The 14085-nt window shown below is 37.8% G+C and overlaps 4 protein-coding genes across 5 annotated transcripts in view; 3 read left to right on the forward strand and 1 right to left on the reverse strand.

Moving 5' to 3' along the window:
- The first annotated feature begins 5254 nt into the window (after positions 1-5254).
- LOC108630149 (uncharacterized) lies at positions 5255-6643 on the forward strand. The gene is made up of 4 exons (XM_026817821.1): positions 5255-5696; positions 5791-5958; positions 6044-6261; positions 6323-6643. The coding sequence occupies exons 1-4, from the start codon at positions 5519-5521 to the stop codon at positions 6641-6643; spliced, it is 885 nt and encodes a 294-aa protein (XP_026673622.1). The 5' UTR covers positions 5255-5518.
- A 47-nt stretch (positions 6644-6690) lies between these two features.
- On the reverse strand, positions 6691-9648 carry LOC108630148 (TIP41-like protein). Its single transcript, XM_018033219.2, has 6 exons — positions 9295-9648; positions 8758-8939; positions 8504-8683; positions 8215-8437; positions 7170-7328; positions 6691-6870 (listed from the first exon to the last, which is right to left on the reverse strand). The coding sequence occupies exons 2-6, from the start codon at positions 8934-8936 to the stop codon at positions 6733-6735; spliced, it is 879 nt and encodes a 292-aa protein (XP_017888708.1). The 5' UTR covers positions 8937-8939; positions 9295-9648; the 3' UTR covers positions 6691-6732.
- Positions 9649-9681: 33 nt separating this feature from the next.
- Positions 9682-14085, forward strand: part of LOC108630133 (TWiK family of potassium channels protein 9) — a 4863-nt gene continuing 459 nt past the window's right edge. Inside the window, exons 1-8 of one of the 2 annotated variants that reach the window (XM_026817826.1) lie at positions 9682-10352; positions 10735-10869; positions 10969-11158; positions 11227-11442; positions 11506-11655; positions 11749-11950; positions 12292-13013; positions 13606-13778. In XM_026817826.1, the coding sequence (XP_026673627.1) occupies positions 10182-10352; positions 10735-10869; positions 10969-11158; positions 11227-11442; positions 11506-11655; positions 11749-11950; positions 12292-12478 (1251 nt within the window). In that variant the 5' untranslated portion in view covers positions 9682-10181 and the 3' untranslated portion in view covers positions 12479-13013; positions 13606-13778. Of the gene's footprint in view, positions 10353-10734; positions 10870-10968; positions 11159-11226; positions 11656-11748; positions 11951-12291; positions 13014-13605; positions 13779-14085 lie in introns of both variants that reach the window. The other variant, XM_026817825.1, reaches the window with a different exon arrangement.
- The window catches only part of LOC108630134 (titin homolog), a 5183-nt gene continuing 4715 nt past the window's right edge, over positions 13618-14085 (forward strand). Inside the window, exon 1 of the mRNA XM_026817822.1 lies at positions 13618-13778. Coding sequence (XP_026673623.1) covers positions 13618-13778 — 161 coding nt within the window. The remainder of the gene's footprint in view (positions 13779-14085) is intronic.

Below are 14085 nucleotides of genomic sequence, written 5' to 3' on the forward strand. Positions count from 1 at the left end.
CGCTTTGCTCGCTGGCTCCCTTACTCGCCTACTCGCTCCACTCCCTCCTCCCGCCACCCCGCGTCTCACCACTCTTCCACCGTACCTTCCTCCTCTCTCTCTCTCTCTCTCTCTCTCTTGCCGTTCTTGCGAGAGACCGGGCAGATGCCCGTACTTCAGCCGGCCGGAAACACCTACGCATTCATGGTAGCGTGCGAGGTAGCGATGCCTAGCAATGGGTACGAACGTCTCGCGAAATTTTCGTCAAGCAACCAAGTAAGACGATTGTTCGACTCTTCGTACGACGTAGAATACGTAGAATAAATTATACAATATTTTATTACGACGTTTGAAATGATGTTACAGTTTCTGACCAAAAGCCAAGTAACCAAAGCATGGAACTAAAGATTTTATAAGTATACTCTTCATCCCCTTAGTGGATGATTAGGGTGAATCCTGAAATTGATTTTTAGGCATTTATATCGCGAACGAAATTAAAGAAATGTTGACAAAAGAGTAAAAACCCATTTACTAGTTTTCGATTCCATAATTATTCATAATAACGTTGTTTGCTTTACAAATAAATATACCTTACGACCTTATGGCACTTAAATGATAAAAGAAATTGTTATCTGTATTACACATTCTTTAAACTGGCACCATAAATAATTTATTTCGTCTAGAAATTCGTAGTCTAATTATTATAGAAGCAGGAAACGTTTCGAAGAATCGGCGCGTTTCGAGGACATCGCTAATCCCGTAGGACAACGATGAGATCGATGCAGTACTTTCTTTCAAAGGAATTCACCAAGAGCCCGATAGGAGAGAAAGAATATCATTTGAGCGGGACGCGTAAGCGTATTGGTAATTGGCTGTAATCTTTCTCGCAATAATTCAATACTGATATCGAATGAATTAACATTAAACCTGCCGTGCACTAGTCAAATGACCGTTTTTAAATTCTATCAGAAATAAAAGGGGAACGAAATCTGTTTTGACGTATTATTAAAATTGTAATTCTTCTTTAACCCTGGATAAAATTGAAATACGAGTGCCACTACTAAATTGGACTCAAATATAAATAATATAAATTTGACTGTATTATATAAAGAGAATGAAACTCCGCAGTCTAAAGATAATTAAGACTAGAACTATCGACTATCTTTTTTATATACGCATTTCTCCACTCAAAACCAGTCATTTTGATTGGTTTGGTAGTTCTAGTGTTCATACGGACAAAAATACGATGGCGGATGCTAGTATAGTTTATTAATGTACAAGAACTGTCGGTAGATTTAATGTTAATAATAACATATTATAACTTATATTACATAATATTCGAAGAATACATTACACAATTTATTACGTTAGAGCTGATATTACAGTATTGGTCATCGTAGGAGCAAGAGACGTGTGGAAGAATGGACGCGTTTCGAGGACATCGCTGATCCCGTGAGACAAGGATGAGATCGACGGAGTCCTTTCTTTCGAAGGAATTCATGAAGAGCTCGATAGAAGAGAATATCATTTGATGCGTCTTGGTAATTGGTCGTAGTCTTCCTCGCAATAATTCAGTAGTGATATCGGGCGAGTTAATAGTCGTGCGGTATTGAATTTGTAATAAATGCTATAATGAGCACCGCAAACGGATGTTGGTTCAACGCTAATGAGAGCTAGGCAAGCTGTATAGATTGAACGAGTCCACGAGAGCTCGCTTCCGTTCTCGGTAATCTTTGTTGCCGCAGGAAGAAAGAAAAAAAAAATCCGTGTACGTTGTTGCGCGTATTATTTATTAATAACGCCGTCAACGGAAACGTAAGTAACATTCCGCGGTTGTAACGCTAACGGAAGCGGGAATACGAAAGAACCGGGTGTTGCTCATAGATTGCGAGTGAATGACCGAAACATTTACTGATTACTGAATGGATAAGATATTTATTGTTTCATTGAGTTCCCGTTGATCGGCTGGGGAAAAAGTAACAAGTTAACAGCTGAAATTATTATTTGCAATGTAAGATAGTGTTCAGTGTGTAATTTCGAAAATGCACGTGTTATTACCGGGAATAAGACGTTATTGCTTATCGATGCGAGGCTGCCTTCGCGAAGAATGGAACGCGGGGGATTCGAGGAATGCCGAGGTGCGTGTAACAGGCGTGACCTTCCCAAGGTCAGACGGTGTGTAAAGGAACAATGCACACGGGACCTGATCCGTGTTAGTCTACTCTACTGCGATACAGTGCAACTGGTAACAGCAATTACGGTTTCAACAGAGGAAACGCTGTTCCTCCGATCATTCAGTTATCGACGCTCCAGATTTATTAAACATTTCTTATTCGGTGTAACTTGTCCCCAAGACGTATAATTCGAAAGAAGATGAATGGAAAGAGACACTCATTATTTGTGAAGAGTAAAATTTAACCAACACTTTTCAGAACTTTAATCTCTTTTTAGAGCGAACGAAATGTTCTGAGTTTTTTTAATAGTTAGATGGATTGGATTAATGAAGAAAATTTTTAAAATATTTAAATTGGTAGAAATTGTAAGAAACACAGTGAAGATTGCTTTTTTCAACTTTTTTATTTGAGCTCGTAATGAATATTTGAGTAACAGATTTTGAACATTTATGAGATAAGTAAACGTTGAAAATTTCATTGAAATTGATTAATGCTGTATACTTGTAATTATGTAAAGATGGTAAAAATGGCAATTCTTACGACTTTTGGTGTCAAATCTAAATCTCGATACCTGTCGCTTTTTTAGACGTTGACAGACTTAATTGAAATTTTCAGCATATATTTATGTCATATAAATGTTCAAAACGTAAGGTATTGATATCTTATTTAAAAAAAAGATAAAGACATAAATAAATCAGGAGATTAATGCTTATGTGCCACTGTTTCTTAGCTCTGTTTGTCTGCTTTTGGTATGTTCAAAATTGAGCACTAATGTCAAGGTTACGAGCTCAAAATGTGACTAACAGTGTACCCTGGTGACGAATGTTGATATCAACTGGCCACGTATTTATTTGAATATCCAGCCGTTTTATATTTTTCGTACGTTTATTCTGTACGCCATAGACCTGAGGCCCCGCCAATTTTCCCGTGGCTTTCTGATAAAACTATAAAATTTCGTACCGTGTTTAAAAATATTTTTGACAATGAAGAAAATCGTCAAGAGCCGGAAGGATCTTCCCGATGGAATGACAACAGATTTTGTTTCACGCGAGGGAGATTACAACTTTCCATCAAATGAAAAATGTCTCAATAATAAGGAACAGAAGAAAGAAGAGAAAGAGGAAGAAATAGATGAATATGAATTAGAACGTACGTATATGCCGAATGAGCAACAAAAGACTCAACGAAAAGATGAAAAATTGAAGCAGCGTCGTCAATAAAATATTACTTCTCCTATCACAGGCAATGAGCCATTTTTGATTGTGGAGTTAAGTAGATTTGTACCATCCGTCGAGGTTCCATTGATCAAATTTCTTCCTTTTAATATGCCTCATGACGAGAATGGGGTAATTGAAATAGCAGGATTTGTATTAGACATAAACGAAACTGATAAATTTTATCAGTATACAGGTAATAGTGAATAAGCTTAGTTTTGTCACATTAGATTTTTATTTAACATTCAAGATATGTGATGTGTTAGTATAAGTTATTACATCATTGTTTAGTCGACGATGGGACAGGAATAATAATTATTTATTATCGAAAAATTATTAAGTCCGAGATCGATCAGGAAAGAAGAAAAATCGATAATAAGTATTTTCAACATTTGTCCCGGGGTAAAATTGATGTCGAGGTATTAAAGATAGAAATTTGTCCAGATAAGTTCCCTGAACCACGTCCTGGTTTTAAATATCCTGTGGGTACAAGGATAGAAGATGCTCTTGTGAGTAAGAGGCTGTATTTGAAACATGATTGAGGTATCAATTATAATTCGTATTATACAGATTTTCGAACACAATTGGTCATTGGACACTAAGAACGGGACTCGGGGCAAAAGCATATATTTATGTCATATAAATGTTCAAAACGTAAGGTATTGATATCTTATTTAAAAAAAAGATAAAGACATAAATAAATCAGGAGATTAATGCTTATGTGCCACTGTTTCTTAGCTCTGTTTGTCTGCTTTTGGTATGTTCAAAATTGAGCACTAATGTCAAGGTTACGAGCTCAAAATGTGACTAACAGTGTACCCTGGTGACGAATGTTGATATCAACTGGCCACGTATTTATTTGAATATCCAGCCGTTTTATATTTTTCGTACGTTTATTCTGTACGCCATAGACCTGAGGCCCCGCCAATTTTCCCGTGGCTTTCTGATAAAACTATAAAATTTCGTACCGTGTTTAAAAATATTTTTGACAATGAAGAAAATCGTCAAGAGCCGGAAGGATCTTCCCGATGGAATGACAACAGATTTTGTTTCACGCGAGGGAGATTACAACTTTCCATCAAATGAAAAATGTCTCAATAATAAGGAACAGAAGAAAGAAGAGAAAGAGGAAGAAATAGATGAATATGAATTAGAACGTACGTATATGCCGAATGAGCAACAAAAGACTCAACGAAAAGATGAAAAATTGAAGCAGCGTCGTCAATAAAATATTACTTCTCCTATCACAGGCAATGAGCCATTTTTGATTGTGGAGTTAAGTAGATTTGTACCATCCGTCGAGGTTCCATTGATCAAATTTCTTCCTTTTAATATGCCTCATGACGAGAATGGGGTAATTGAAATAGCAGGATTTGTATTAGACATAAACGAAACTGATAAATTTTATCAGTATACAGGTAATAGTGAATAAGCTTAGTTTTGTCACATTAGATTTTTATTTAACATTCAAGATATGTGATGTGTTAGTATAAGTTATTACATCATTGTTTAGTCGACGATGGGACAGGAATAATAATTATTTATTATCGAAAAATTATTAAGTCCGAGATCGATCAGGAAAGAAGAAAAATCGATAATAAGTATTTTCAACATTTGTCCCGGGGTAAAATTGATGTCGAGGTATTAAAGATAGAAATTTGTCCAGATAAGTTCCCTGAACCACGTCCTGGTTTTAAATATCCTGTGGGTACAAGGATAGAAGATGCTCTTGTGAGTAAGAGGCTGTATTTGAAACATGATTGAGGTATCAATTATAATTCGTATTATACAGATTTTCGAACACAATTGGTCATTGGACACTAAGAACGGGACTCGGGGCAAACCTATAAAGCGTTGTACGTATGTCAGCGCGAGTTTGCAGCCTCGTCTAACGGAGACAAAAAGAAGGCGAACATATTGGTTTTCCTCCGATTCTATACTTTCGATCCTCCTCTCATGTTACGTAACTCAGCCACGATCACGTGACAATCGACCTAACAGCGACAGTGGGGATCGCCTGCTTGAGTAGCTTGAGTCGAGGTTGGTCGAGGTATTGAGGTTGATTGAGGTCCATGCGAGTCTCGCCAATTCTTCTATGACTCTTCGATGAAACCATGAAATTTCGTACCCTGTTCAAAGATATTCTTGACAATGAGCAAAAGCGTCAAAAGTTGGACGGATCTTCCCGATAGAATGAAACCAGATTTTGTTTCATACGAGGGAAATTACGATTTTCCGTCATACTTACCAACAAGTGAAGAATGCGTTAACAGTAAGGAAGAGAAAAAGGAAGAAATAGACGAAGAAACAGATGAATATAAATTAGGACGTACGTGTATACCGAATAAGCAATGAAAGACAACGAAAAAATGAAGAATTGAAACAGCGTCGTCAGTAATAAAATATTATTTCTCGTATTACAGGCAACGAACCATTTTTGATCATGGAATTAAATAGACTTGTGCCTTTCACGGAGGATTCACTGATCAAATTTCATCCTCTTAATATGCCTCATGAAAAGATCGGGGTAATAGAAATAGCAGGATTTGTATTAGACATAAATGAAACTGACAACTTTTATCAGTATACAGGTAATAATGAACGAGATTAGTTTTGTTACAGTAGATTCTTATTTAGAATTCAAAACATAAGAATCCTTTTTACGTCGTTGTTTAGTCGATGATGGGACAGGAATAATAACTGTTTATTATCGAAAAAGTATTAAGTCCGAGATCGATGAGGAAAGAAGAAAAATCGATGAGAAGTATTTTCAACATTTGTCCCGGGGTAAAATTGATGTCGAGGTATTAAAGATAGAAATTTGTCCAGATAAGTTCCCTGAACCACGTCCTGGTTTTAAATATCCTGTGGGTACAAGGATAGAAGATGCTCTTGTGAGTAAGAGGCTGTATTTGAAACATGATTGAGGTATCAATTATAATTCGTATTATACAGATTTTCGAACACAATTGGTCATTGGACACTAAGAACGGGACTCGGGGCAAACCTATAAAGCGTTGTACGTATGTCTGTGCAAAGGGTCAATGTCTACCCAGGTTTCCCCAGGATAAATGGCCTATGAAAAAGCTTCTGTTTCACGACTTGTCTAATTTTCCGTTACTTTTCATGGCCGAGGAAGTTAGTGGCTTAACAGAACATCAGTACAATAAGAAAGTTCTTTCTTGGATTGAAACTGACGTCCAAAAGAGATATAATAAAGGTCCGTTTGAAACCTTTACAGATGCAGAAGTGCCTATATTTGATATGATAATATAATACATTTCTTCGCAACTAATTTAAGGAAAAGCCAATGTAATATTGTATACGTTATTGAAAAAATATTTATTTAGAACAAATATGAGTTTTCAAATTGTTACTTCATTCACTGTCTGGTTATTTGTGAGTGATTCTGTTTTACTTGAAATAATTAATTTATGATACTGGCATTTAGTTAAGGGTAAATATGGAGCTATTTCACTTGGTTCTATACAGAGTGGTGATGCCTGAAAAAAATGTATCACTAATATTAATATTGATCTTTGCTTACGATACAGAGCAAAATTAAACAAACATCCTTTAAAACTGAATATGTCTTTTCAAATTGGACCAAGTAATCCGAGTTTTTTTAGTAGTGAAGTGGATTACTTTATTAAATTGTATGTAAAGGAAGTTTTTTCAATATTTCTAACTGTTTCGAAGAACTCGAATCGTTTGGTCCGATTATAAAAAAGTTTTTCAATTTTAAAGGGTGTTGGTTCAGTTTTGCTCTTTGCTTACATTCAATTCTCATCAAAATACTTACACGTATTTCTTCTACTTTGGCTTCTCTCGATGTAAACTCTCTCAATAAGTAGTCTTGGCCGAATTCGTGGTAAATTCGAGTGTCATTTATTCTGAACATCACTCCATCGATTCTTAAGAAGTATCTTAATAAAATGTAAAAGCTGCTCGGCATAACGCGCTATTGATACCAACAAAATGAATCTCACTAAATTCAGTTGTACATTGTCTAATCCAGAGCTGCTCAGCCTTTGCCCGTACGGGCAGGGTATCTCGTTACCGCGGGCATAAACAATTCGGCGGGTACTGATCGAAGCCCTCGCGGGCAACTTCGGCACACTTATTACTACTACTATTTTACATACTTACTACTATTGTTTCGTTGTCGCCGAACGAGAAGATTACATATGTGACGCGCATATGAAGTAAAAATTATTTTTAAATGTTTTTCAGATGGGTAAAATTTATATTATTCGTAAAAATACAATATAATTTATACATGTGTGCTGTCCTTTGATTTTTTCCGTTGTACTAATTGTTTTACATTTTGGAACGAACGTTTCGCATGAGTGAACTATTAATGAACATTTACTGTGGTAACTACTTAATGAATTTCTAATAACAGATTTCGTCTTTTTCATTATAGAAAATAATTGTCTGTTAAATAAGTTGAGCCGAACATACATGAAATTTTTGCGGAAGTTGTATGTAATTGCGGATATTGATCTCGCGGTAACACCTTGTAGAAATCTAATAAGTTGTGTAAATTTTTCTCGTATTGAAATTTCAGATTATTGTTTTCTTTTTGCTTTGTAGCCTGACATTTAATGTATTCAAGTGGTTAATGAGGTCCGAAAGGAACTCCAAGTCTTTTAGTCAATTATTGTCTGCCGTTTGCATAAAAATTTTATAATAATTCCTCATGAGCGTCAGGCTTATCTTACCTGAACTACGAGGGCCGGTCCCCCACTACTGAATGCCCGCGAGATTACAACCGAGGCTGCCCTTGCCCGCCAGAACCTATGCTGAGCAGTTCTGGTCTAGTCAAACAAATCGTATTAACTTACAATTTTTACAGAACATACTGCGATTCCGTTATCGTGAAGTTCATCTTCAAACAACGTCAGATCATGATAGAATAAAATTTTTTCTCTTCTCTTTAATTTGTCCACATCGATTCTCTCGGTAGTTTCTTGAATCTCAAAGTTTGATATTGTCCCCATATAATTGGTAGTAAATGTCCAATCAAATGGTTTCACTTTCTCTTCTAAGTACTCGCTGCTTTCCGATCTATTTCAAATAATAAATATATACGTTCTTAGAGGATATAAATAAAAGGTGTCCAAATATACTTGCCTGGATTCCTTCCAAGCCTCCGCACATGCAAGCTGCACGTTAATTTTTCCATTCGATACAGTCTTCAAGGAGTCCAACGCATTGAATTGTATAGTAGCACCATTCTGATGCTTCAAAGTTAATATATTGTTTGGGAACACCATGTCCGGCATGTGTGGCAAATCTAAAGTACGGCTGAAACTGTTCAGATTCTTTTATGACATATCGGATCACCTAATTATGTTTCAATAAATGATAGATGTCCTGTGCCTTACATGCAGAATTGGCAAGAATCAATGTCCTTATCTCCACAGCCATTTTCACTTTTGGAACATTTGGAATGAAGTATGTGGGATTGAGTGTATTTAACATGCCAAGGATGATAAATATGCTCTTCTTGATTAACAGGCAGCCGTAAGATATCAATTCCACCGTGAACTTTTATGGCAGTCATGATCTACGATTCATTGTTTAATTACAGACTGCATTGACATCAATGTAAATATATAAGTCACTTTTTATTAACTTTTACGAGTCACTGTCAAACAACAATGGATGTTAGTATGAAATACGGTTTAAGAATTTTATTATTTTGATTATGTATTTGTAACAGATGTCACATCCTTCCATTTTAATGATTAATTATGTTTTACGAATTATTATATGGCACTAGGATAGCGATAAGCACTTCCATTATTTCTTGATGTTTGAGTTTCTTCTAACGCGTCAGTTGATTTGTTTTGAAATTTAGCTACTATTGACAACATCTTCTAACCTGACGTACGCCATTTTTGACATACGTACGTACTTACGAGCACCGTCTATCGAGTTCAATTATTGAATCAATTTCCAGCCAACATCATGAATCTTGTCTTATTTAATTGTTCAACTTCGCGGCTATTCTCATCCGGATTCTTTATTCCTTTTGATCACCACAGATTTCTTTCGAACCTAACAATCGCTGTTATTCGCAACCAGTTCACAACACATACTTCGTTGTCGACATCAACTCCACTGGACTATACTTAAATTACGATATATTGTATGCGACCGTGGTACATATACGTATACATGTCACAAGTTCCTGATTGTGCAAGTGTTTTCATGCATTTGTTCAGGGACAAATTTGATGCTCAGGGAGAGCTAGCAAGGGCTTTAGCCCTGGGCCCCAACCCCAACATCCAAAGGATTTGCTCGAATAAGAGAATGTCATATTGCGCACACATAATTTAATTTGTACTTTTTAGTATATAAGTACCAAAGAAAAGACATTTGTAATAATAAACTGCAAAAATAATAACCACTTCACTACTAAAAATTGACTTAATTAAAATTACAGGGACTTCAGGTACAGTCGGTTTGAGTTAAAATATATAGGACGTAATTATCAAAATTCAAAGGAAGGATGCAATTATATAGGTATATAAAAATATGTATAAAAACGTATAAAAAGAAGAGACTGATAGTTTCGTCTAGGGATGAAATGTTATAAAATAACACTTTTGCAAAAGTTGTCTAATTAAACTTAATCGCGTTTGAGGGACGGCAAGATGAAATCGAGATCCGGTCGTAGTTTTAAGATCACGCTTCCTTCGCTCTTCCATACGGAAATAACCGGAGCGATTGTACAAGTTCAGGCCGACCCAATCAGTTCTCCTCGGGTATCGGAGGCAGTTACGCGTTTTGAGGAACGTTTAAAATGACGAATAAAAAATCGAGCTCATCCGTGCAGTTCGCTTCAGGCAACGTCGAGGAGAATTTGGGAAAGAGAAAATTAATTGAGAGAACGTGCGCGCAGAAAGTAAAGACGATCGCTGGTCACGTTGGGCTTTTAGTCACTTTAATGCTGTACACAGCAATCGGTGGTTTGGTGAGTCAAATTTCGAAATATATTTTTAAAAATAGTCATGTGTAGCCATGCTGAACTACGAAAGAAACTGTAAGTTAATTAATTATCAGATACCAAAATTATAATTAACGTCTCGCGTGTCTTTAAATGTTCGTTGCGTTTACGAGTGTTCGAATTTGAAACTATTTATTCACGTGGGTTTACACGAAGTGCAATATTTATAGAAACAACAACGAGAGTCTGGATTTCCAATCGGTACCTTTATTTTTAGCAATGGTCCAATCGTATGACTCGCGACTCCCGTTAACTTGCTTTGTTCAATGTTTACTACATTGTTTTCAGTTTGTCGTTAATCTATTCGGAAAAGTGTATATCTAAAAGTTTTATCGCATTGTTTACGAAGGTCTTCCGACATATAGAACTTCCGGCAGAACGGGCACGTTTGGAAGCGTTGCGCGGTAATTTGCGCGCTCAGAGATACTTGTTCATCGATTCGGTCTCCAACAATACCGACGATGTGTCGAATTTGAGCAAATTGGTGAGCTGATATTCTTAAATTAAATATCTACGAGTCCCGCATGCATCGGAATCGAGACTAGTTAAAATAATGTTGAAAAATGGCAAAGAATGTTTGTAGATCAGTATGAAATTACGAGCTTACGAAGAGGCTGTCCAAGAAGCGGCCCAAGGTGGCTTGTTAATTAGTTCTTTAACCGACACCATCGATCGTCTAGATCGAGATACGACAGATCTGCCGCCAATTGTTACTGAGAGATGGAGCGTGCTCCAAGCTGTCTTTTTTGCAAGCACTGTCCTTACGACAATCGGTAATGGGATAATAATTAAGTCGATCGAATCCCAGCTGAAAACGAATTTACAGCTTCCTACTTCTTAGGATATGGGAACGTTGTTCCGTCGACTAATTCGGGAAGGCTGTTCTGCATCCTGTTCGCTTTCATCGGCATACCTCTGACGTTGATAGTAATAGCCGACTGGGGAAAATTATTCGCCAGCGGTGTAGTTAAAATCGGTCTGGCCGTGAAATCGAGAATTCCGTTTAGCTTCTCGTTCTCCTGCGTTCCGGCGAACGTAACCGGAAGACGATCGCTTGGTAAAGTTCTGGTCGACTCGAGCGGTTTTAAATATCTACAGTCACTCTACATATTTTTTCTAGGCGCATTTGCAGCGATCGTTTTGCTTTTCTTATACCTCGCCTGCGGCGCAGGTATGTTTATGTTATGGGAAGACGATTGGAACTTCTTCGACGGATTTTATTTCTGTTTCGTGACTATGACCACGATAGGATTCGGTGATTTAGTACCCAGTAAGTAACGGAACACGCGCAACTGCTTTAGCGAAGGTATTCGCGTGTTCGCACATTATTATAGCTGCGCTTCGTATCATCGCTCGTACGTAGAGAAGCCGAAGTACACGCTGCTTTGCACCCTTTACATTCTCGTCGGTTTGGCGCTGACCAGTACTATAATCGAGCTCGTCAGACGGCAGTATGCTCAGTCCTGGAGGAGACTGCAGAGGCTAAGCGGGCCGTTGGCAGAGGCGATTCGCAGACTCGGTGAACAGGCAGGCGGCGATATGTCCGCGTTTCATTCGGATCTCAGGTATTCATCATTTAAACTAGGCATGGGCAACCTTTCTTAACTTCGAGCTAGCTTATCATTATGTCTCCAAGCCAAGGACCGGACAAAATTGTTAAATAAAACAAATTAATGCTCATGCATGATTTAAACGATTTCCGTAAATTTTATAATAAAGATTCGTACAACATTTCAAAGTATTAAATGATGCTTCAGCGATGAATCAGGATTGCAGATAAATAAGTCTTTAATCCAATTGGACATTAATCGGCAATTAAGAATTAAAAATTCTAAAATCTGCGACCCTGCGTTGCATCAAATGAGTTGAAAAGATCTAAGAATTGTTGCATCGTCACTGATTTCAGAAAAGTGTTAACGGTGATATCCATGCCCCGTTTGAAGTGGTCCGCTTCTATGAACCGGGCAGTGACGAAAGATCAAGATTGGGAGGAAGCCGTGGAGGCTGTGCTCCGTGACATTGCCGCGAACGCTGACAACCAACCAAAGTCGAAACCGATAGTGCAAATCGTGATTTACGAATCGAGCGTCTGATAAATCTATAAAAATCTACAATAAGCTTCAGGATACGTCTTCGTAATGTTTCATGAGATACCGTGGAAGAGAATTATATTTTTGCAGCGTGCGTTTAACTGGATTTCCACTCGCATCGCGCGGTATCATTCGATGATAGTATCGATGAAGCTGAATTTTGATACGATGCAAGTGGATAGCCAGCGTTTGTCGTGCTTTGACACGACTCGTTTTACCCGCGTGAACTGCGCGCGTCGACGGGTAAAGCCGCGAACGCGCAGGAGCCGACGAGCCCCTGAGTTCGATCAGTAGTCCCGATGTCGGACTGAGCGGATCGACGAAAACAATAATTTGAAACACGGGCAGCCACTAAATTTAGAAAGTTGCAGTACCGCACGGAGCAGGACAGGGGAAACGTTGTTCTGCGTGCGCTGTCGGCGTTCACGGTGACGTTTTCGTTCGTTCGGTCGAGTCGGTAATAATTCTGGCCCAAATGGTCCAGGTCATGCAAAGTAGAACGGAGCGTCCAGCAGCTATCGTGTGCATCGCATATCGTGTGCGTATTTAAGCGAACCCGTTCGTATGAGAAGACGCGATCGCAGAGGTGCTCGTACTTGACAGTTCCGTGTCAGGAAAATTTCTAGTCGTTATATTATGTTATGTATGAATATATTTGAGAGAAGAAGATCGAAATTATCTATACAGTATGCATAGAAAAATTAATCGATACCAGGGAAAATAAATAATATCCGTTTTTAAACGCGGTCGTTTGCTGTATGTATGCCAATTATGATCCTTCCGCAACTATTTGTGGATTATGCTCGTTATATAATATACTATAAAGAGGAATCAATTTGCATATAAATACAATTTATATTCCTCGTGTACTTTTTCAAATATAATGTCTATAAATGTGATGTTAGCAATCAAATCACTGAAAATACATCGTCCTAACGCTTACGTCACGTCACCCACGTGCATTCGTGTAAGCTGTCAGTTCGCGCGTAGTCTTTCGACTCTCTGAGAAGCTTATCTGTTTCCAATATCAAAGGGGAGAGTATCCTGTCGATACGGCTATACTGCGAAGCCCTTTCTCACCCATTGAAATCTATGAACTATATTTATAAGCAACAGCTTTTCTTGTTTAGCAATTGAGTACAATGGCCGGGATTAAGGATCCGACGGAGCCACCGAAGGTGGAACAACTGAATCAAGAGGGCGAACGAGTGAACGCTATCGTTAAGAGAAGTTTGGCAGACTTGACGAATATTTATATGGAAGATTTTTTCCAGTTTTCGAGAGACATGACGCAGTCTTTCAGGTGATCGATCGCTCGTAGACTTTAATCGAAAACAAATATCCATTGAACTATATTAAACAAGTGGAATGTGTGCAGAAGTGCTGGAGCGGGTGCCGGCGAAGGATATACTTTTTTTCTCTAACATTTTATAACAGAGGTGGCGTTCAAAATTAGTGGTTCGATTACGTTCGTTCCCAATCACAGTGATCTTCCACAGTGATTCGAGATTTTCGAGATTGTTTCTAGTCATTTACAATCTGTTACTTGTGCGCCTCACGTCGGCCACATTTAAAATAGTACATTATAAGAAAGTAAATAATTACGTATT

Source organism: Ceratina calcarata, unplaced genomic scaffold (genome assembly GCF_001652005.2).
Source record: "Ceratina calcarata isolate Rehan_Ccalc_2016 unplaced genomic scaffold, ASM165200v1 scaffold7.2, whole genome shotgun sequence".
NCBI classification, from domain to species: Eukaryota; Metazoa; Arthropoda; class Insecta; order Hymenoptera; family Apidae; genus Ceratina; species Ceratina calcarata.

Coding starts and splice junctions, on each gene's coding strand:
- LOC108630149 (XM_026817821.1), top strand. CDS start 5,519: ATGAGCAAAAGCGTCAAAAGTTGGACGGATCTTCCCGATAGAATGAAA. Junction 5,697..5,790: donor AGATGAATATAAATTAGGAC/GTACGTGTATAC, acceptor CTCGTATTACAG/GCAACGAACCATTTTTGATC. Junction 5,959..6,043: donor CAACTTTTATCAGTATACAG/GTAATAATGAAC, acceptor GTCGTTGTTTAG/TCGATGATGGGACAGGAATA.
- LOC108630148 (XM_018033219.2), bottom strand. CDS start 8,936: ATGACTGCCATAAAAGTTCACGGTGGAATTGATATCTTACGGCTGCCT. Junction 8,684..8,757: donor GATTCTTGCCAATTCTGCAT/GTAAGGCACAGG, acceptor GAATCTGAACAG/TTTCAGCCGTACTTTAGATT. Junction 6,871..7,169: donor CCAAAGTAGAAGAAATACGT/GTAAGTATTTTG, acceptor CATTTTTTTCAG/GCATCACCACTCTGTATAGA.